General features: G+C 45.5%; 1 protein-coding gene across 1 annotated transcript in view; it reads left to right on the forward strand.

The window, feature by feature from the left end:
• The window catches only part of LOC126282280 (odorant receptor Or2-like), a 66,190-nt gene that overhangs the window by 6,504 nt on the left and 37,528 nt on the right, over positions 1-22,158 (forward strand). The window contains exon 2 of the mRNA XM_049981933.1: positions 2,277-3,084. Coding sequence (XP_049837890.1) covers positions 2,277-3,084 — 808 coding nt within the window. The remainder of the gene's footprint in view (positions 1-2,276; positions 3,085-22,158) is intronic.

Here is a 22,158-nt window from a genome sequence, read left to right on the forward strand (position 1 = left end):
TTACAGGCTCCTGCATTGGCGCAGAGCTGGCACCCACTTATGTCTCGCGTGTGTTCCATTGCGTTTAGCTGGGGAGAATTTGTTGGTGAAGACTCGACTGTGACTTCTCTCTTCAGACCACTGCATCGTGATTGTGGCTTTGTGATACCAATAGTCACCTTCCTGGAAGATGGCGTTGCCGCCAGGGAAGACAAGTAGGGATACAGGTGATCCTCAATAATGTACATCTATAACGCTGATATTTTGGTGGTTACGATGGCTACCACTGGTGCCACACAAACTTAAGCGAACGTCGCCTGTAGCATAATGCTGTTCCCATCCGACCAGTGTCCGTGTTGCGGTACTTGTTTCGTGCCGCCGTTCGCCTGGATGATGGCGTATCCAGACACGATTATCTGCCTGGTACTACAGGAACTAATATTCATCCATCCAGGTGTCACGTTTCCATTGATCTATGGTCACATGTAGACGAAACCGTACCCACTATAATCGTAATATGTGATACCATCGGGTCAACATGAGGAGAAGTAAGTCTGCTACCGCCCCCATTTTGAAAAATGTGCGCTGAACTGTGTGCTCGAAATACAAGACTGGCCATTGAAATTGCTGCACCAAGAAGAAATGGACAAATGTATTATACTAGAACTGACATGTGATTACTTTTTCGCGCAATTTGGGTGCAAAGATCCTGAGAAATCAGTACCCAGAACAACCATTTTTGGCCGTAATAACGGCCTTGATAAGTCTGGGCATTGAGTCCTACAGAGCTTGGATGGCGTGTACAGTTACAGCTGCCCATGCATCTTCAACAGGATACCACAGTTGATCAGGAGTTGTGACTGGCGTACTGTGAGGAGCCAGTTGATCGGCAACGTGAGCATACGTTTTAAGTTGGTGAGAGATCTGGAGAACGTGCTGGCCAGGGCAGCAAACGAACATTTTCTGTATCCAGAAAAGCCCGTACAGGACCTGCAACAAGCGGTCGTGCATTATCCTGCTGAACTGTAGGTTTTCGCAGGGATCGAATGAAGGGTAGAGCTACGGGTCGTAACACATCTGAAATGTAACGCCCATTGTTCAAAGTGCCGTCAATGCGAACAAGAGGTGACGGAGACGTGTAACCAATGGCACCCCATATCATCACGCCGGGTTATACTCCAATATGGCGATGACGAATACACGCTTCCAATGTGCTTTCACCGCGATGTCGCCAAATACGGATGCGACCCTCATGATGTTGCAAATAGAACCTGGAGTCATCCGAAAAAATGACGTTTTGCCAGTAATACACCCAGGTTCGTCGTTGAATACACCTCCTGTCTGTGATGCAGCCTCAAAGGTAACCGCAGCCATGGTCTCCGAGCTGATAGGCAATGCTGCTGCAAACGTCGTCCAACTGTTCGTGCATTTGGTTGTTGACTTGCAAACGACCCCATCTGTTGACTCAGGGATCGAGACGTGGCTGCACGATCCGTTACAGCCATGCGGATAAGATGCATGTCATCTCGACAGCTAGTGACACGAGGCCGTTGGGATCCAGCACGGCGTTCCGTATTACCCTCTTGAACCCAGCGATTCCATATTGTGCTAACAGTCATTGGATCTCGACCAACGCTAGCAGCAATGTCGCCATACGATAAACCGCAATCGCGATAGGCTACAATCCAACCTTTCTCAAAGTCGGTAACGTGATGGTACGCATTTCCCCTCCCTGCACGAGGCATCACAACAACGTTTCACCAGGCAACGCCGGTCAACTGCTGTTTGGAAAATTTCCTCATGTCCGCACATTGTAGGTGCCCCCACCGGCGCCAACCTTGTGTGGATGCTCTGAAAAGCTAATCATTTTCATATAGCAGCATCTTATTCCTGTCGGGTAAATTTCGCGTCTTCGTGGCGTAGCAATTTTAATGGCCAGTAGGTTATTAAGCAGGTCATAACGTTTCGCCTCATCAGTGTACTGTGTACTCAGCCCTCTCTATATGTACTAGAAGTTTGTAAGAGGAACTGTGGAGCACGCTGTATACTTTCCTTATTGCTTCACGTGCACAAAATGCTGGCCGGTGTGGCCGAGCGGTTCTAGGCCTTTCAGTCTGGAACCACGCGACTGCTATGGTCGCAGGTTCGAATCCTACCTCGGGCATGGATAGTGCCCAGAGCCATTTTTTTTGCACAAAACGTTACCAGGTGACACTGAATCGGATCATCTTGGGCACTGCGAATGTCTCATTTTTATGACCAGTCATGTAGTAATTTTTTTTTTATTTTTTTTGCAGCAAATATGAAGGACAAGGACATCCCCTGGTCGGACACGGCGCTGTGGCTGGTGGCCAGAGTGCTGGCTTTGGGCGGCTCCTGGCGGCCACCCGGGGTTCCCGGCTTCACCCTGTACCGGGTCTGGGTGCTCTTCACGCAGTTCAGCTTCCTCTACGGCCAGGTGCAGGGGGTGTTCTACTTCTGGGGCGACGCCAACAAGGTGATCCAGGACGTGTGCCTCCTGGTCACGACCATCCTGGGCATCATCAAGTTCATCATCTTCGTCGCCAGGCAGGAGGACGTGTTCAAGGTCGTGCGCACCGTCGACGACCGCAGGCGCGAGCAGCGCGCGCTGGGGAACCCGCGCATCGCGGCCATCCTGGCCAGGTCGCACAGGTCGGCCACGCGGATCACGGTGCACATGGCCCTCGTCGGCGGCTGGCTGCCCGTCGTCTTCGCCATCACGCCCTCCGTCATCCGCGCCTTCGGCGTCGGCCCGCCGGAGCGCGAGCTGCCCGCCACGGCGTGGTACACTGGCCGCGACTCCGTCACCCCGGTCTACGAGCTGCTCTCCGTGCTGCAGTACTTCAGCATGCAGTACTCGCACTTCGCCGCCATGTGCATCGACCTCTTCTTCGCGTGCCTCATCATCCACGTCGCTGCCCAGCTGGAAGTCCTCAACGTCAGGATCACGCAAATTCGGGAGGACATCTACCGTAACGGACATGTAAGTGAGTCACCAGCAGGCACCAGGGACGAGGGAACAGAGGAAGATTCCGCATGGAGAGAACTGTGTGAGTGCGTGGAGCACCACAAAGACGTCATAAAGTGAGTATAACCTTTGTTGGCCTTCTTCCTCTTGTTGTCTACTGCTGTATACTGCATTCTACACTCGTTGCCACGAAACTAGACGGGTTTTTCTTTAAAGTCAGTACCGCCATTACACTCATATGACTCTACTCATCTTGACTCAGGATGGTATACTCGGTGATAAAACAAAGCAGTAGGCTTTTACCAGAAATATTGACCATTAGACAACGTGTCTAATAGTATATTTTAAATACGATATGGCTCTGAGCACTATGGGACTTAACTGCTGAGGTCATCAGGTTTGTGAGGCAGAAGAGTGCTAGTGAGTCTCTCTAGACTACACTGCCGTGTGGCGGCGCTAATTCTGCAATCACTGATAGTGGCGACACGCGGGTCCGATGTATACTAACGGACCGCGCCCGATTTAAAGGCTACCACCTAGAAAGTGTGGTGTCTGGCGGTGACACCACAATCAGTCCCCTAGAACTTAGAACTACTTAAACCTAACTAACCTAAGGACATCACAAACATACATTCCGGAAGCAGATTCGAGCCTGGGACCATAGCGGTCGCACGGTTCCAGGCTGAAGTACCTAGATCCGCTCGGCCACCTCGGCAAGCTTAAATACGACATATGATATCTTAGACACTGTATAACATTAAAACACCTGATAATGGCAACTTAAAGCCGAAATCATGATCGTGTGAATGTAACACTACAGATAAAAAGAACAGTCTAATGGCGGTACTGACTTTAAAGAAATACATTGACTGTCGCCCCACTTTATAAAAAAATATTAGACGGGTCTTTGCCGTCTCTTCGACTGACAGCATTGTAAGCACAAAACGGTTTCTAATGTCAGTAAAAATTCCGGGAACTGTATGATGTATCTCAGTAAACTGCCTAGTAAATGAAGGAGTAGTTTCCAGAACAGTATTCTTGCCAGTCGCTAAAACCGAAAGTAAAAGTTAACGGTTCAACATATTTTTTAAAAAAGTTTTTCTTCGTTCTATGGAAAAAGTCCAAAAATTAAGAAATATTTTATAAATGCATGTCACATAATTTTCACCTTGAAAATATAAATTTAGTCCGCAATAAAACATAAAATAACGCAAAAAGTGTGAAACTGATTTAACTGAATGACAAAAAAAGTACAATACAAATAACGGGGATTAAAACAGTACAACTATGCATTTTCCTTTACCTAGAGGGAGTGATAATCAGAAAACTGAGATAAATTTTGGGAACTGAGAATCACCAAAGAAAGTAGTTAGCCATGAGGAATCACGTAATGCGAACAAATTGACAGGGGCAACGCGACAAAGCTTACCGCCTTAACATCAATGGATTGATAATGCTAGTTGCTCGTGGTGCAAACAACGAATTGCAGGCCTTACTGGATGAAGATGATACTCGAAGGCAAGAGGAACCCACCGAACAACTGAATGTGACACAGAAAGCCGTTTCTCTTCTGTTGAAAGCTATGGAAAAGGTGCAGAATGTGGGAAATTAGGTACCGCATGAAGTGAATGAAAGCAAGCAAATCGAAAGACCACTTGCGAAATGCTGCTCGCTAGATACAAAAGAAATCTCTATCGAATAGTGACAGGTGATGAAAAATGGATATTATTGAGAATTCTAAGCGTCATAACTCATGTATGAATCCCGGCAAACCATCGACATGCACTGCACGACCAAATTGCTTTGGAAGAAGACAATGCTACGTGTTGGGTGGGATCAGAAAGGTATCTTCTACACTCCTGGAAATTGAAATAAGAACACCATGAATTCATTGTCCCAGGGTGGGGAAACTTTATTGACACTTTCATGGGGTCAGATACATCACATGATCACACTGACAGAACCACAGGCACATAGACACAGGCAACAGAGCATGCACAATGTCGGCACTAGTACAGTGTACATCCACCTTTCGCAGCAATGCAGGCTGCTATTCTCCCATGGAGACGATCGTAGAGATGCTAGATGTAGTCCTGTGGAACGGCTTGCCATGCCATTTCCACCTGGCGCCTCAGTTGGACCAGCGTTCGTGCTGGACGTGCAGACCGCGTGAGACGACGCTTCATCCAGTCCCAGACATGCTCAATGGGGGACAGATCCGGAGATCTTGCTGGCCAGGGTAGTTGACTTACACCTTCTAGAGCACGTTGGGTGGCTCGGGATACATGCGGACGTGCATTGTCCTGTTGGAACAGCAAGTTCCCTTTCCGGTCTAGGAATGGTAGAACGATGGGTTCGATGACGGTTTGGATGTACCGTGCACTATTCAGTGTCCCCTCGGCGATCACCAGAGGTGTACGGCCAGTGTAGGAGATCGCTCCCCACACCATGATGCCAGGTGTTGGCCCTGTGTGCCTCGGTCGTATGCAGTCCTTATTGTGGCGCTCACCTGCACGGCGCCAAACACGCATACGACCATCATTGGCACCAAGGCAGAAGCGACTCTCATCGCTGAAGACGACACGTCTCCATTCGTCCCTCCATTCACGCCTGTCGCGACACCACTGGAGGCGGGCTGCACGATGTTGGGGCGTGAGCGGAAGACGGCCTAACGGTGTGCGGGACCGTAGCCCAGCTTCATGGAGACGGTTGCGAATGGTCCTCGCCGATACCCCAGGAGCAACAGTGTCCCTAATTTGCTGGGAAGTGGCGGTGCGGTCCCCTACGGCACTGCGTAGGATCCTACTGTCTTGGCGTGCATCCGTGAGTCGCTGCGGTCCGGTCCCAGGTCGACGGGCAGGTGCACCTTCCGCCGACCACTGGCGACAGCATCGATGAACTGTGGAGGCTTCACGCCCCACGTGTTGAGCAATCCGGCGGTACGTCCACCGGCCTCCCGCATGCCCACTATACGCCCTCGCTCAAAGTCCGTCAACTGCACATACGGTTCACGTCCACGCTGTCGCGGCATGCTACCAGTGTTAAAGACTGCGATGGAGCTCCGTATGCCACGGCAAACTGGCTGACACTGACGGCGGCGGTGCACAAATGCTGCGCAGCTAGCGCCATTCGACGGCCAACACCGCGGTTCCTGGTGTGTCCGCTGTGCCGTGCGTGTGATCATTGCTTGTACAGCCCTCTCGCAGTGTCCGGAGCAAGTATGGTGGGTCTGACATACCGGTGTCAATGTGTTCTTTTTTCCATTTCCAGGAGTGTATTATGAGATGCAAAAACCTAGTTAAACAGTTAATACTGATTGCTGCCAACAGCAAATGATCTATTTAAAACGAGCATTACTTGAAAAAAGAATGGAATATGGAAACAGGCAACACAATGTCATATTTCTCCACGATCACACACAGAAAAACGGGTCGGAGAAACGATCGAGGCGTTCAGTTGGGAAATACTAGGGCATGCGGCTTATTCTACGGACTTGGTTCCGTTCGATTATCATCTGTTTGCATCACTGGGAGACCCTCTAGCGGAACAACGCTTCAGTTCGCACGAAAATGTACAAATGTCTCGCTGACTGGTTCGTTTGAAAAAAAGATGCTTTTTTTCTGGCGTGGTATTCGTAGTCTGCCGGAGAGATGGGAAAAAATACGAGTATATAAACAGCAACGCAGATTATTTTGAATACAATATTGTTTATCAGTTTCAAGTAGCAGACGTGTAATTATTGCAACCAAAGTCCGGTCTCGTGCTTCTACGTCTGGTATAACTACATGGCGGGAGTTCCCACACTATTACTGACATCTAACTGAACACAATCAAAAGCTGCAACGAAACTGGTCTGGGAGAGTGTCACATTGCAGTTTGGCACAGTGTGCCTCCTGTGATAGAAGAGGTCCTTGTAGCTAACATCGCGTAGTGTGGCAATGGGTAAGGTTGCCACTGCTTTCTGCCAGGAAGGGGGGGGGGGGGGTGTCAATCTATGCAGCTCGGCCTTCTGGCGGCCAGGAAGGTAACCCTGTGACGGTTGCCAGTTTTGCGAACTTGATGGGTGGAGCTACACGCCTTGGCGTGACGACAGCTTGAATTTGAAAATAGCGGCTCTCCGCTTCTACAGAATTTTACAGTCCTATGAATTTTCTGATAAACCTATTGGTGAGCATGAAAATTGCTCTTTTGCCACCGTTCGAAAATCTCCTACACAGGTACACCAAAGGTGGTGTCATATGGGCGCGGAGAAAGTTGGTTTTCGTCCAAAAATCAAACGATTACTTTCACTGATTGTATAATTAATTCATTTATAGGTCAGTTATTAGTGTCACTGAACTCGTCATTACACACGCAATATGAATCTGTGACTGGAAGCGTGATTTTTATTTCAACTTTCTTTTTTGGTTACTGACTGAACTGTGAAGCTGCCGTGATTTCTCCACGTGCTTTACTCGTATCAGTAAAGGCTCCTGGTTCTAGTAGCTTGCATAATAGCTTTCGGATGGATTTGACGTCCGAGCTGTTCCGACTCGTTTTCAAACACGACAGGTCTGAGGATCTCCCAGGATATAGCATCAAGCAGACTGTTCATAGAAGCACATTTTTGTCACCGTGAGAATATCATGAACAGAATCACATGAGGATGCAGGATGACTGTGACACACTGTTGTACTGACAGGTTGCATCAGTCAGTGCTGCCCACGACCTGAAGTCATATTCGACGACTCCTACGTCGTAATCCCAGGAGTAACACTGCTATTCCTCTCCAAATCATTGGTACCCCATGACGAAGTCGTACTGGGTATGGATGGAGTGATGTAGACTGTTGCTGCCAGTCCATTATATGTCGTCAGAAGGCACGCGCAGAGGCGTCGTCGGTGGACAAAATGGCGATGCTCTCTTGAGGTGCTCAGACGTGGTCTAGTGGAACCTTTTCATGCTTGGTATCACGTTCCCATGCAGTCCAACATCAGGCTACTGTTACATCTGAAGCACCAAGGATCTTAATATTGCACGATTAGACCAGTCGACGAACTGCAGCGTCACTTTGCATTCTTGGTATGCAAATGATTAGGATTTCAAAGCACTCTATCAGGCTGTTCTGTTTGGCAAAGTGCATTGAAACCCTATTAATCACATACCAGCCGATGGTATGTAAGTGGGGCCAGCCGCGGTGGCCGTGCGGTTCTAGGCACTTCAGTCCGGAACTGCGTGACTGCTACGGTCGCAGGTTCGAATCCTGCCTCGGGCATGGATGTGTGTGATGTCCGTAGGTTAGTTAGATTTAAGTAGTTCTAAGTTCTAGGGGACTGATGACCTCAGATGTTGAGACCCATAGTGGTCAGAGCCATTTTTATGTACGTGGGGAAAGCTACGGTGACATCCGAAATGTCTTCTTAGTGCTTCTCTTTTTTTTGTCAGGCAATGTATTTGCATCTTTCAAAGACTGTTTATCACTGCACCCATCACCTGAAACACTTCCCTTGGAGTCACGTCATAAGGACTTCTTCCTGTGATTTTGCCAAATTCATCTAGATAAACTACTGGGCTTTTGTACTCGGTAAAGATATGCTACAAATGCATAAATTGCAAAGACGTAGCTCTAGAGGGGCAACATCCCTAAATTCGTTAATAAATTTGTATCCATCTTCACACTGCCTCAACCAATAACACCAGCCAACGGTTAAAATGTAATTTTTATGACTTAAATGCTTGGAAAGTATATCGACCACGCTGATAACGAAAACGACAATGAAAAACTCGAATTAGCCCTCGTTTCCATGTTGAGGGAGGTGCATTTAACCGTACTTTGATAGCATTCATTGTCGATACCCTCCCAATAGGTTTGGAATTCGCGCTAATGGAAGATAGACCAATTAAATTTGAAACAACAATATCTGTCTGTATTTTGTCACTAATTTTAGTGCGGACTCATAGCAATAAGGAGAAAGGGGAGCAAAATGGAGGAGAGGAGCATGTTCCATTTATGCGTAGTTTGATTCTGTTACGAGTTGCGTTCTGCTTGTGTGCTGCAAGACGTGTTACTGGTGTCTTGTTAGTGCATTCCGTAACAGCCCGATGCCATTTCTTCCATTTTTTCGAATCTGAAAAGAAATTGGTATTTTATTGCGTTGTACGGGGACTAATGGCAACTGTGGGCATAGAGCACAATAGTAATCAGTCGAGATTTTTTATTCACTACTCCGGAGTAAGTCTCAAATTTGTGCTACTGCGTAATGACAACGTGCTACCATGGAATCTGATTGGGTCTGCACCTTACATGAAAGAAACATATGACAGCACGAAACAATTGTTATTGTGATTACACTATGATTACATCAAATGGCAGATTACCGGGGATCTGAAAGTCATAGGCATATTACTTGGGGTACAACACGGCTACATCTAATTCCATTGCTTCTTGTGACTTTCGCTGGTTCAAATGGCTCTGAGCACTATGGGACTCAACTGCTGAGGTCATCAGTCCCCTAGAACTCAGAACCACTTAAACCTAACTAACCTAAGCACATCACACATATCAATTCCCGAGGTAGGATTCGAACCTGAGACCGTAGCGGTCGCGCGGTCCCAGACTGTAGCGCCTTTAACCACTTGGCCACCCCGGCCGGCTGTAACTTTGGGATAGGCACGCCAAAGCACTTCATTCTAAAGGAAAGATTAGTCTAAGTGTCAACTACGCGAACCAGGATCTCTCTATGTAATGCACGAAGCACGTGTCGAATCCAAGAAGATAATTCTCCCTGCTCTTCTTATAAACTTGGACCTAATGAAAAACCTCGCTAAGGCCATGGACAAAACTGGGGAATCATTTCTCTATTTGTGTGAGATATTTCCACGTCTCTGTGAGGCGATAATGAAAGAGGGGATTTTCATTAGTTCCCAGATAAGCAAATTGTACAAAGATCAGCATTTGAGCGCCATCCTGACAGGTGATGAAAAGATAGCCTGGGATGCGTTTGTTCTGCGTCAACAAACATTCTAGGAAGTAAGAGGGCAGAAAACTGTAAGGATCTAGTGGCAAATCTTCTGCACTGCTACAACAGACTGGGTTGCATCATCCATTTAAGTTACATTCCGTAGATTCTCCTGACAACTCGGGTGCTGTAGCCGAAGAGCACGGACGACTGTTTTACCACCAGTTTCGGACATGGATACGTAATACCAGGGAATGTGGAGTGCTTCGATATTAGCCGATTACTGCTGGCCACTGATCAGGGAATCACAAGCAGAAAACTACAACCTCCAGGCAAAGCGGTTAATTGTTACTGAGCTTCCTCTGAGGGACAACAACATGGTAAATAGATGCATAAGCTTATACGGGCAATAACGTAGAGGTATCATTACTTCAAAACAAGAGCTAATCTTGAATTTTCAGTAACATTTTCGTTATTAGCACACCCGCAAACATAAAGATTAGTTGCTTTCATTCCAGTTACAGAAAAAGTATAGTTTTGTTGACTAGTGCAACTGATGTAGTCAACAGGCGAATAAAGGACGCTTCCGAGACTTCACACTCAATTTCGTGTTGTACTTGGTCAAACCTCTTTCCTCGAAACAGCTGCTTAATTTTATAACAAACGTCGCAAATTACATATTTGCATCTGTTCGCGTTATATATTCTGCCACAGAGAACAGATATCACCAGGAATCAAATTATTCGTACTATAATTATTGTAATAAAATAGATTTACTAATTTTCATTACTTGTTTTCTCCATTCGTTGTATTTCGACTTCTTTGCTGGCCATAACAGCTAGAAGTATGGGTTGAAATTAATTGTTGGAGGGCTTTATGTTTCACATAGAACATTTAACTTTCTCCTTATGAGACATTACAATTTCAACCCTCAGATATCTCTCAGGCTCAAAATGCGACGTGACACACACAGTACAACAAATTGTCGCCTGATTCATACTGCAGAAACTCCTTACAACCGCTTGCCGAGGAGAACATATGCATGTGTCAAAGAAATTTTTTCACGTAACGAATGAATTACTCATGAATGACCTTTCAATGTCAAATGGAATTAAAGTCGAATAAATAAATGTGGATATAGAAGGAATTAAGTTTTTAGAAAAATTATAAAATTAATATTTATGTGTGTTAGATCCATGTACAAAAATGCATATTCTGTACGGAAGTACACATAACTACTTTACTGATGTTACTAAAGCTATACCGAACGCGAAATTACAATTTCCAACTTGCTTTTATCATTTAGGAAATTTATGGAGTACAATGAATGATAAATTTCTTTTCATAATGTGTATGTGTGGCACATGGTGATTCATTGACGAGTTGCATTACGGTACGCAGAGACTTTACTGCCCACAATGTAATTTTCTTCATTGTAGTATTCTAACACAGTTCTCAAGACAACGTCTTTCCTAAAATAGTCCGTTTCAGTTAAACTGCGTTCCCGTTTATGTCGCTTCCATGATGAATCGAAGACGACACACACACACGCACCTACATCCCCTGAAAAAGATGCGATACAACTAACACAATGAACTGTTCTTTCTCAGACTCTATAGTATTCTGCCACCAATTTTCATGCGACTATAAAGTTAGTGTATTGCCTAACTTCTTCAGCATGAGAAGGTTTGTTGGAAACCTTTAAGCTGAGCGGTGTAGGGCGCTGCAGTCATGGACTGTGTGGCTGGTCCTGGCGGAGGTTTGAGTCCTCCCTCGGGCATGGGTGTGTGTATTTGTCCTTGGATAATTTCGGTTAAGTAGTGTGTAAGCTTAGGGACTGATGACCTTAGCGGTTAAGTCGCATAAGATTTCACACACTTCTGAACATTTTTTTAAGTTGTTATATATTACATATTTAGATTGTTGACTGCCGTCCAATCGGGGCTGGTGAACTCTAACAGGACCTTAGTACTACCTGTACTATGTAAACAACTTTGCTTTTCTGTATAGCTTACAATTACATTGATCGACAAAGGAATGAAGTTCCCAGAAAATATGGTGTGATGTCAATGTTATTTCGTGCATATACGCACCCTCACTTAGTATGCAAGTGATTAGAACTGCTGCTCTGCATGAGAGGTAGAAGATCCACTACAAAGCGTTAGTACTGTTCGGTTTAGTGTTGCTCGTAGTCAGGCAGCGAGTGTAAGCGACATGAATACAGTCAGATGTTGAGTGATGCTTGTGAAGGATACGGACATGCCGCGTTCTCGAGTGAGATGTTGTTATCAGATCTGACAGAATTTGAAAGTGGCGCCATTGTGGATCTCCGTTAGGCCGCCTAGTCGAATCACATAACATTCAGACTCGTAGGGCATTCGGATGTTAAAGTGGCTCGATTTTGTTCTGCGCATGATAAAGTGACCGTGGGAATATTTCTAGTCAAGGATTCAGTCGACCACACATGAGCAACTACAAGGAAAGATCAACGTATTATTTAAGAAGCATATCTTTAAACATGTGTCTGTCTCCCAAAAATAGCTAAGGCAACTCTGCTATATTCTGTGTCTTCTTGCACTTTAGGTCAGAGACTAGCAACAGCCGTACTGGGGAATAACCGTCCTATGCATAGATTGCCGTTAACACCACTACACAAGCGGCTGCGTTTGTAATATTGCTTTGACCTAGATGGATGGACTGTTGATCGATGGCACTGCACTGTGTTCAGTGACTGCTGCGATTCTGCGCTACCCCAAATAGCCATCGTTGGCAAGAATGATCGCGGTTCGATTTTCCGTGGCTAAGCAGTTTTGCTTCTGGCGCCATGAAATAGGAGGCCGTCTTGTGTGACTTTAGATGATTGTTGGTAGTGACTGAAGGAACCCTGACGGCATAAAGGTACGTCACAGGCACGCTGAATCCTCATGCTTTATCCCTCATTCGACGGAATTCTGTTGCCATTTTTCAACACAACTATGCTCCTGCAGCAAGATCCCCATGTCTGTCCAGGAGAGGTCATATGTCGGACCAGCTCGCATGAAACTCCGTTTCATTGCCAGTATGCAACATATGAAGGACAGGTTACAAAAGTTGTCGGCCAACTCGCCTCGTGAAAGGATACAATGCAAAGGAGTTCACATATCCAGGCCGTAGGGGGTGAAATGCCATTTTGGTAAGTGGCCTCGTTCTGCCAAGTTCTTTCCACTTTTGACTCGATTTTGTAACCGTTGAAATAATGTCACATTTCCTCCAAAACTGCGAAGTTTCATTTCGTTTCTTAACGCCCTTTGTATGCTTCACCTTTTTTTTTCTCAGGCAGCCTGTTGCAAAGCAGAACAAATTCACGGAACAAAGGGAAACCAACCACCTGAAAGTAATGGACTGTGACGGGTGACTAGCTACTGCCTGACAGACAACATTACTGTGCCAGAGACGTGGGGTGACGCATTAGCGGCAGACAATAGACTGGTTTGAAGACGACGACTAGACAATAGAATGGAAAACAGATAATACGATTAGCGCCGTGTGGAGAGTCGTGAATCTACATCTATATCGACATCTACATGACTACTCTGCAATTCACATGTAAGTGCTTGGCAGAGGGTTCATCGAACCACAATCATACTATCTCTCTACTATTCCACTCCCGAACAGCGCGCGGGAAAAAGGAACACCTAAACCTTTCTGTTCGAGCTATGATTTCTCTTATTTTATTTTGATGATCTTTCCTACCTATGTAGGTTGGGCTCAATAAAATATTTTCGCATTCGGAAGAGAAAGTTGGTGACTGAAATTTCGTAAAAAGGTCTCGCCGCGACGAAAAACGTCTTTGCTGTAATGACTTCCATCCCAACTCGTGTATCATATCTGCCACATTCTCTCCCCTATTACGTGATAATACAAAACGAGCTGCCCTTTTTTGCACCCTTTCGATGTCCTCCGCCAATCCCACCTGGTAAGGATCCCACACCGCGCAGCAATATTCTAACAGAGGACGAACGAGTGTAGTGTAAGCTGTCTCTTTAGTGGACTTGTTGCATCTTCTAAGTGTCCTGCCAATGAAACGCAACCTTTGACTCGCCTTCCCCACAATATTATCTATGTGGTCCTTCCAACTGAAGTTGTTCGTAATTTTAACACCCAGGTACTTAGTTGAATTAACAGCCTTGAGAATTGTACTATTTATCGAGTAATCGAATTCCAACGGATTTCTTTTGGAACTCATGTGGATCATCTCACACTTTTCGTTATTTAGCGTCAACTGCCACCTGACACACCATACAGCAATCTTTTCTAAATCGCTTCGAAACTGATACTGGTCTTCGGATGACCTTACTAGACGGTAAATTACAGCATCATCTGCGAAAAATCTAAGAGAACTGCTCAGATTGTCACCCAGGTCATTTATATAGATCAGGAACAGCAGAGGTCCCAGGACGCTTCCCTGGTGAACACCTGATATCACTTCAGTTTTACTCGATGATTTGCCGTCTATTACTACGAACTGCGATCTTCCTGACAGGAAATCACGAATCCAGTCGCACAACTGAGACGATACACCATAGGTCCGCATTTGATTAGAAGTCGCTTGTGAGGAACGGTGTCAAAAGCTTTCCGGAAATCTAGAAATACGGAATCAACTTGAGATCCCCTGTCGATAGCGGCCATTACTTCGTGCGAAGAAAGAGCTAGCTGCGTTGCACAAGAGCGATGTTTTCTGAAGCCATGCTGATTACGTGTCAATAGATCGTTCCCTTCGAGGTGATTCATAATGTTTGAATACAGTATATGCTCCAAAACGCTACTGCAAACTGACGTCAATGACATAGGTCTCTAGTTAAATGGGTTACTCCTACTACCCTTCTTAAACACTGGTGCGACCTGCGCAATTTTCCAATCTGTAGGTACAGATCTATCGGTGAGCGAGCGGTTGTATATGAGTGCTAAGTAGGGAGCTATAGTATCAGCGTAATCTGAAAGGAACCTAATCGGTATACAATATGGACCTGAAGACTTGCCCGTATCAAGCGATTTGAGTTGCTTCGCAACCCCTAAGGTATCTACTTCTAAGTAACTCATGCTAGCAGATGTTTGTGTTTCAAATTCTGGAATATTCCATTCGTCTTCCCTGGTGAAGGAATTTCGGCAAACTGCGTTCACTAACTCCGCTTTAGCGGCACAGTCGTCGATAACAGTACCATCGGCACTGCGCAGCGAAGGTATTGACTGCGTCTTGCCGCTTGTGTACTTTACATACGACCAGAATTTCTTCGGATTTTCTACCAAATTTCGAGACAATGTTTCGTTGTGGAACCTATTGAAGGCATCTCGCATCGAAGTCCGTGCCAAATTTTGCGCGTCTGTAAATTTTAGCCCATCTTCGGGATTTCGCGTTCTTCTGAACTTCGCATGCTTTTTCCGTTGCTTCTGCAACAGCGTTCGGAACTTTTTTATGTACCACGGGGGATCCGTTCCATCCCTTACCAATTTATGAGGTATGAATCTCTCAATTGCTGTTGCTACTATATCTTTGAATTTGAGCCACATCTCGTCTACATTTGCATAGTCAGTTCGGAAGGAATGGAAATTGTCTTTTAGGAAGGCTTCCAATGACACTTTATCCGCTTTTTTAAATAAAATTATTTTGCGTTTGCTTCTGATGGATTTGGAAGAAACGGTATTGAGCCTAGCTACAACGACCTTGTGATCACTAATCCCTGTATCAGTCATGATGCTCTCTATCAGCTCTGGATTGTTTGTCGCTAAGAGTTCAAGTGTGTTTTCGCAACCATTTACAATTCGCGTGGGTTCGTGGACTAACTGCTCGAAATAATTTTCGAAGAAAGCATTTAGGACAATCTCGGAAGATGTTTTCTGCCTACCACCGGTTTTGAACAAGTATTTTTGCCAACATACCGAGGGTACGTTGAAGTCCCCACCAACTATAACCCTATGAGTGGGGTATGTATTTGTTACGAGACTCAAACTTTCTCTGAACTGTTCCGCAACTGCATCATCGGAGTCTGGGGGTCGGTAGAAGGAGCCAATTATTAAATTAATTCGGCTGTTAAGTATAACCTCCACCCATACCAATCCGCACAGAGTATCTACTTCGACTTCACTACAAGATAAACCACTACTGACAGACACAAACACTCCACCACCAATTCTGCCTAATCTATCTTTCCTAAACACCGTCTGAGACTTCGTAAAAATTTCTGCAGAACTTATTTCAGGCTTTAGCCAGATTTCTGTACCTATAACGATATCAACTTCTGTGCTTTCTATTAGCGCTTGAAGCTCAGGGCCTTTTCCAGCGCAACTACAACAATTTACAACTATAATTCCGACTGTTCCTTGATCCAAGCACGTGCTGTATTTGCCATGCACCGTTTGACATTGCAGCCCACCCCGTACTTTCCCGAGGCCTTCTAACCTAAAAAACCACCCAGTCCACGCCACACAGCCTCCGCTACCCGTGTAGCTGCCAGCTGAGTGTAGTGAACTCCTGACATATTCAGCGGAACCCGAAACCCCACCACCCTGTGGCGCAAGTCAAGGAATCTGCAGCCAACATGGTCGCAAAACCGTCTGAGCCTCTGATTCAGAGCCTCCACCCGGCTCTGCACCAAAGGTCCGCAGTCGGTTCTGTCGACGATGCTGCAGATGGTGAGCTCTGCCTTCATCTCGTAAGCAAGACCGGCAGCCTTCACCAAATCAGATAGCCGCTGGAATCCAGAGAGAATTTCCTCAGATCCAAAGCGACACACGTCATTAGTTGCGACATGTGCCACCACCTGCAGCTGGCTGCACCCTGTGCTCTTCATGGCATCCGGAAGGACCCTTTCCACATCAGGAATGACTCCTCCCGGAGTGCACACGGAGTGCACACTGGATTTCTTCCCCTCCTTAGCCGCCGTATCCCTAAGAGGCCCCATTACGCGCCTAACATTGGAGCTCCCAACTACCAGTAAGCCCACCCTCTGCGATTGCCTGGACCTTGAAGGCTGAGAATGATCCTCTGAAACAGGGCAGGCAGCTGCATCTGGCTCAGCCAGAGACAGTGCCTGAAACCGGTTTGTCAGACCCACCGGGGAGGCTTTCTGATCAGCCTCTGGGGAGGCCTTTCGCTGCCTGCCACGCCTTGGAACGACCTCCCAATCAACCACAGGCGAGGGCTCAGCCCCACTGCGGGCTTCTACCGGGGCAACCACAGCGGCAGACCGATCTGGGGACAGACGGGACGAGGTTGACATCCCCGTGATACCCAAGTCCGGCTCCCCCATTCTAATCGATGTTGAACAACAGTTACTGAAACACGAATCCGTGCCTAGATAACGCAAGCGAAACACGCAAAGAATGTATCAACTAATCTGTACAAATGCCTAACGACTGCGCTACAATCTGCTGAATTTACGATTACAGTAACTAAAACTCGAAATTGCACTTCCTATACGAAACTCACACGCAATTTAAGTACGAATCTACCAAGTAAACACTAAAGCGCGATGCTACAACTGTCAAATACTATAATACGCCCGAAATATGAATGAAACAATACAAGTACCCAAAAACACGCAAAGAAATTAATTAAACTATCTAACAAATAACTAAGCTAGGATTATACGACTTGCTGCTGCAGCTGCTTATCCAACGGCGGCAGGGAGCACACTGGCTGTTACCAACCGACACTGGCTGTTCAAAACAAAAACAGAAGACAGACGACTACGCGAAATTTTTCCAAAACGCTATTTTTGTGGCCTTCACTACGTAACTAGTCTGCTGAGCTACCCAAGCTCTCCATCCCGTGCAATAATTTTCTTTCTTCAATATCCAAATCGTCTATTATTAGATGACACAGGATATGTTCTCTCAATAGTTGCTTTCTGTTAGTGAGGTTGTACAACAACAAAATTTCTCTTTCCTCAATTCAGGTGAGTATGTCGTCACTTGTTACTAGAAGTATCGCTCTAAACCTCACCATTCTCATGTAATACCGTATTTCAAAAGCTTCTTTGCTCCTCTTGCCTGAACTGTTTGTCAATGTGTGTTCCTTGCTTTTGACAACATACATATCACGTCTAACTCAACCACACTTAGTTATTGTGCTCCCAAGATACAAAACTCCTCTGTTAGTACATCGTTCTCATTTTTTAATTTAATTTCCTCAGGATCGCCTCATATATTTCGTTTACGTTCCACTACCTTTGGTCTACATTTGGTGATTTATCTCTTATACCTCTTTTTAAGACTTTCCATTTCTTCCAACCGCTCTTTGAAGTACTTTGCCCTTTCAGATAGAAAACTTAAGGTTTACATTACTTCTTCCTGAATTCTTCATCTCACACCCTTCGCAAATGCTGTATTTTTCGAAAATGGTTCAAATGGCTCGGAGCACTATGGGACTTAACTGCTGTGGTCATCACTCCCCTAGAACTTAGAACTACTTAAACCTAACTAACCTAAGGACATCACACACATCCATGCCCGAGGCAGGATTCGAACCTGCGACCGTAGCGCTTTCGCGGTTCCAGACTGTAGCGCCTAGAACTGCTCGGCCACTCCGGCCGGCCGCTGCTTTTTCCCATGCCCCCGTGCCCGGTAAATGTACTCTGGTTTCTGTGCCAGTTGCGCTAACTGTTGAGTAACATAATTCTCGCAGTATCGTATACCCCATGCCGTCTTCTTTTATTTTGTCTTCCATTTCAGTGATGATGTTTTCAAGATCAACGCACTCGTAAAAGATTTTAGACCTCGCTCTGTTGTGCAGCCAGTCAGCGAGGCGCGCCTGGAAGTGTGTCCATTGACACAAACACGGACCAGCCAAATACCTGTCACTCTAAAGAGCGCTGGTGGTAATTAAACTGGATGAGTGTCGTTGTTTCAGTTCCTGTCGCGGTGCCGGCCTGTGTGGCCGAGCGGCGCTTCAGTCTGGAACCGCGCGAACGCTACGGTCGCAGGTTCGAATCCTGCCTCGGGTATGGATGTGTGTGATATCCTTAGGTTAGTTAAGTTTAAGTAGCTCTAAGTGCTAGGGGACTGATGACCTCAGCTATTAAGTCCCATAGCGCTCAGAGCCATTTGAACCATTGTGAACCATCCTGTCGCGGTCTAGGGTTCAAATGGTTCAAATGGCTATGAGCGCTATGGGACTTAACAACTGAGGTCATCAGTCCCCTAGACATAGAACTACCTAAACCGTGCCCGAGGCAGGATTCGAACCTGCGACATTAACGGTCGCGCGGTTCCACACTGAAGCGCCTAGAACCGGTGGACCACACCGACCGGCGCGGTCTAGGGATAGCGTCTTTGATCTGTAAGCAAAAAATTCTTGTTTCCATGTTCGACTTGAGCTATGGCGCGGTCTAGGGATAGCGTCTTTGATCTGTAAGCAGCACATTCTTGATCCCATGTTCGACTTGAGCTATTGCTAAAATTTGAGTACAAACTGTGTACAACAGAGGCGGAGAACTTCTGGCGTAAGATGACACCCTTGTTCTGGCAACGGCATTATCAATTAACTCGGACACGCTGAAAGAGACCAAGGCCATCCTCTTACCCTCGTACTGGGGATCTGACTGTGAAAGGTGGAAGAACCAGCATGGTCAACGGCATGAGGATGCAGACGGCAATGGAAACTGCTGCATTAAAATCACTTAATGTGTATACTCCTTACGTATGTCCTGTAATTGGAAAGTGTCATCCTTATCTCCCCATCGCCTAAAGATTCTGAATTAGTCCCCTCCGCCGCAGTGGACGGTGTTGGTTGGAGAGGGGTGCGAGGGGAGGCGTGAGAAGAAGACTCAATAACCTATGAAACGATAATATTGTACGAGTCCAAGTGTGGAATGTCAGATGTTTGAATGTGATGAGGAAGTGAGGAAGCTTGGAAAAACCAATGCAAAGTTCCAATCTTTATACTGAAGAGGTCAATTAAGTGAAATAAAAAAACGGTAACGATTTATGGTTAGAAATATTGAGTAATGTCAAACGCAGCTGAAAATTATACAACTGGTACAGGACCTGTTATCAACAGGATGGTAGTGCAGAAAGTGAATAACTGTAAACTATTCACGGATGGGATTCATGTCATCATAATACAAGGGTAACCAATACCAACAACAATAACTGAAGTTTTCATGCCGACATCTCAACCACAAAATGAAGAGATTGAGCAAGTAGATGAGGATTCTGAACGTGTAATTCAGTATGTAAAGGAGGATGAATATTTACTAATCATGACTGACTGCAACACTGTTGTAGGTGATGGAAGAGAAGGTGGGCGTATAGGGACTTAGTAATAGAAACTAGAGAAGAGAAAGACTAATAGCGCTCTGTAGTTTTCTTCTCCGGGAAATGGTATATACGCTGTTTACAATAAGCGGAGGAAGTGGAAATATGCTTGGGAAACACCTAGAGCCACAGGAAGCTTCCAGCAAGTATACATAATTGTGAGACAATGGTACCGAAATCAGATACTGCACTGGACCAGATATAGACTTGAATTACAATTTAATAGTGATGAATAGGCCGGCGTAAAAGAAATACTTTGGGAAGAATGAAAATAGGAAGAAGTGGGATACTACAATAGAGGAATGATTACTTACGACTGAAGTTCACTAATTCCGTAGATACTGCGATAATTAAAACCACAGCTCAGATTTAGAGGAGCGGCTATCCCTAACTTGGACAGACAAATATAGGTGTAAGGAAGATAACTTCGAAGAAACATTGGATGACAGAGAAAGCACTTCGACTAGCCGACGAAAGCAGGAAGTACAAACATCCCCAGAAAAACACAAAAATGCAGCAATGAACGGCACTTAGGAACGATACAAACAGGAAGTGTAGTTTAGCTAAGGTGACGTGACTGAAGGAAAAATGTGAAGAAAGGAAAAGAGAAATAATCGTTGGAAGGACAGACTCAGCTTATAGGAAAGCCAAAGCCACCTCTGGTGAAATGAAAAGTAAAGGATTCAACACCAAGTGTTCAAGAATTCCACTGTTAAATGCAGAGAAGAGAGCGGAGAGTTCGAAACAGTACATTAAAGGCCTTTTAGAGAGGGAGGGGGGGAGGAACAATCTGATAAATAAATGGGAGTATATATGGAAGACACTGTCGACTCTGTATTAGATCAAGAGATTAACAAAGGTTGGGACGTCTTGCGATGAAATAATGCCGAAGATACAGATACAATACCCCCTATACTTCTAAAGTCAGCGGGCGAGGTGGAAACCATACGGCTACTTTAAGTTCGTGTCAAGAATGGAGATGTACCATCAAACTTCAAGAAAAATATCATCCATGCAATCCCGAAGAGAGCAAGTGGGATACGTGTGAAAGCTGTAGTATAGCCAGCTCAGCAGGTCAATCATCAAAGTTGCTGTCAAGAATAATATACAGAAGAACGAAAAAAGTGAAGATCTTCTAGATGACGATCCGTCTGGCTTTAGGAAAGCTATAGGCACCAGAGAGACACTTTTTCCATTGCACGTGATAACGGAAGCAAGTGTGAAGAAAAATCAAGATGCCTTCATAAGATTTCGCGACTACACAGATACTGTGGTGTGCGTACTGTAAAACCTCCGCTACACACACCATCAGATTATTTGACTTGTCGCTCTAACGAAGTAGGCGAGTTTCAGCAATATGTCTCGTGGTCTCATCGTGGCGTGTTTATGGTTCAAATGGCTCTGAGCACTATGGGACTTAACTTCTGAGGTCATCAGTCCCCTAGAACTTAGAACTACTTAAACCTAACTAACCTAAGGACATCACACACAAACATGCCCCTGGCAGGATTCGAACCTTCGACCGTAGCGGTCGCGCGGCTCCAGAATGTAGCGCCTAGAACCACTCGGCCACTCCGGCCGGCGTGGCGTGTTTATCTTCTGCCATTAGGTCAGACGATAGAAATGCCACTTACACGCTTAGAGTAGCAGATTGACGGTTACCAACTTTAAACAGAAATTGATTAATTTTCATACACATTTATTAAAATAACAACAAGCGTAAACATTAGTTAACTTGATTCTGGATGCTATTTACAATTGACAATCTGAAGTTCCTATGGTCTTGGTACGTTAATCTTATTTTCACATATCTCTGATAATTGACAAAGTGTCTATACATTTCTCTTCATGGCTATGTTCACGAATATGATGATCTTCTTAGGTGCAGTGTGAAACTTGACTATAGACTGGTACACACTAATGCAGACTGGTACAGAGTGGTGCAGACAAATGCAGACT

This window comes from Schistocerca gregaria, chromosome 7, assembly GCF_023897955.1.
Source record: "Schistocerca gregaria isolate iqSchGreg1 chromosome 7, iqSchGreg1.2, whole genome shotgun sequence".
Taxonomy (NCBI): domain Eukaryota; kingdom Metazoa; phylum Arthropoda; class Insecta; order Orthoptera; family Acrididae; genus Schistocerca; species Schistocerca gregaria.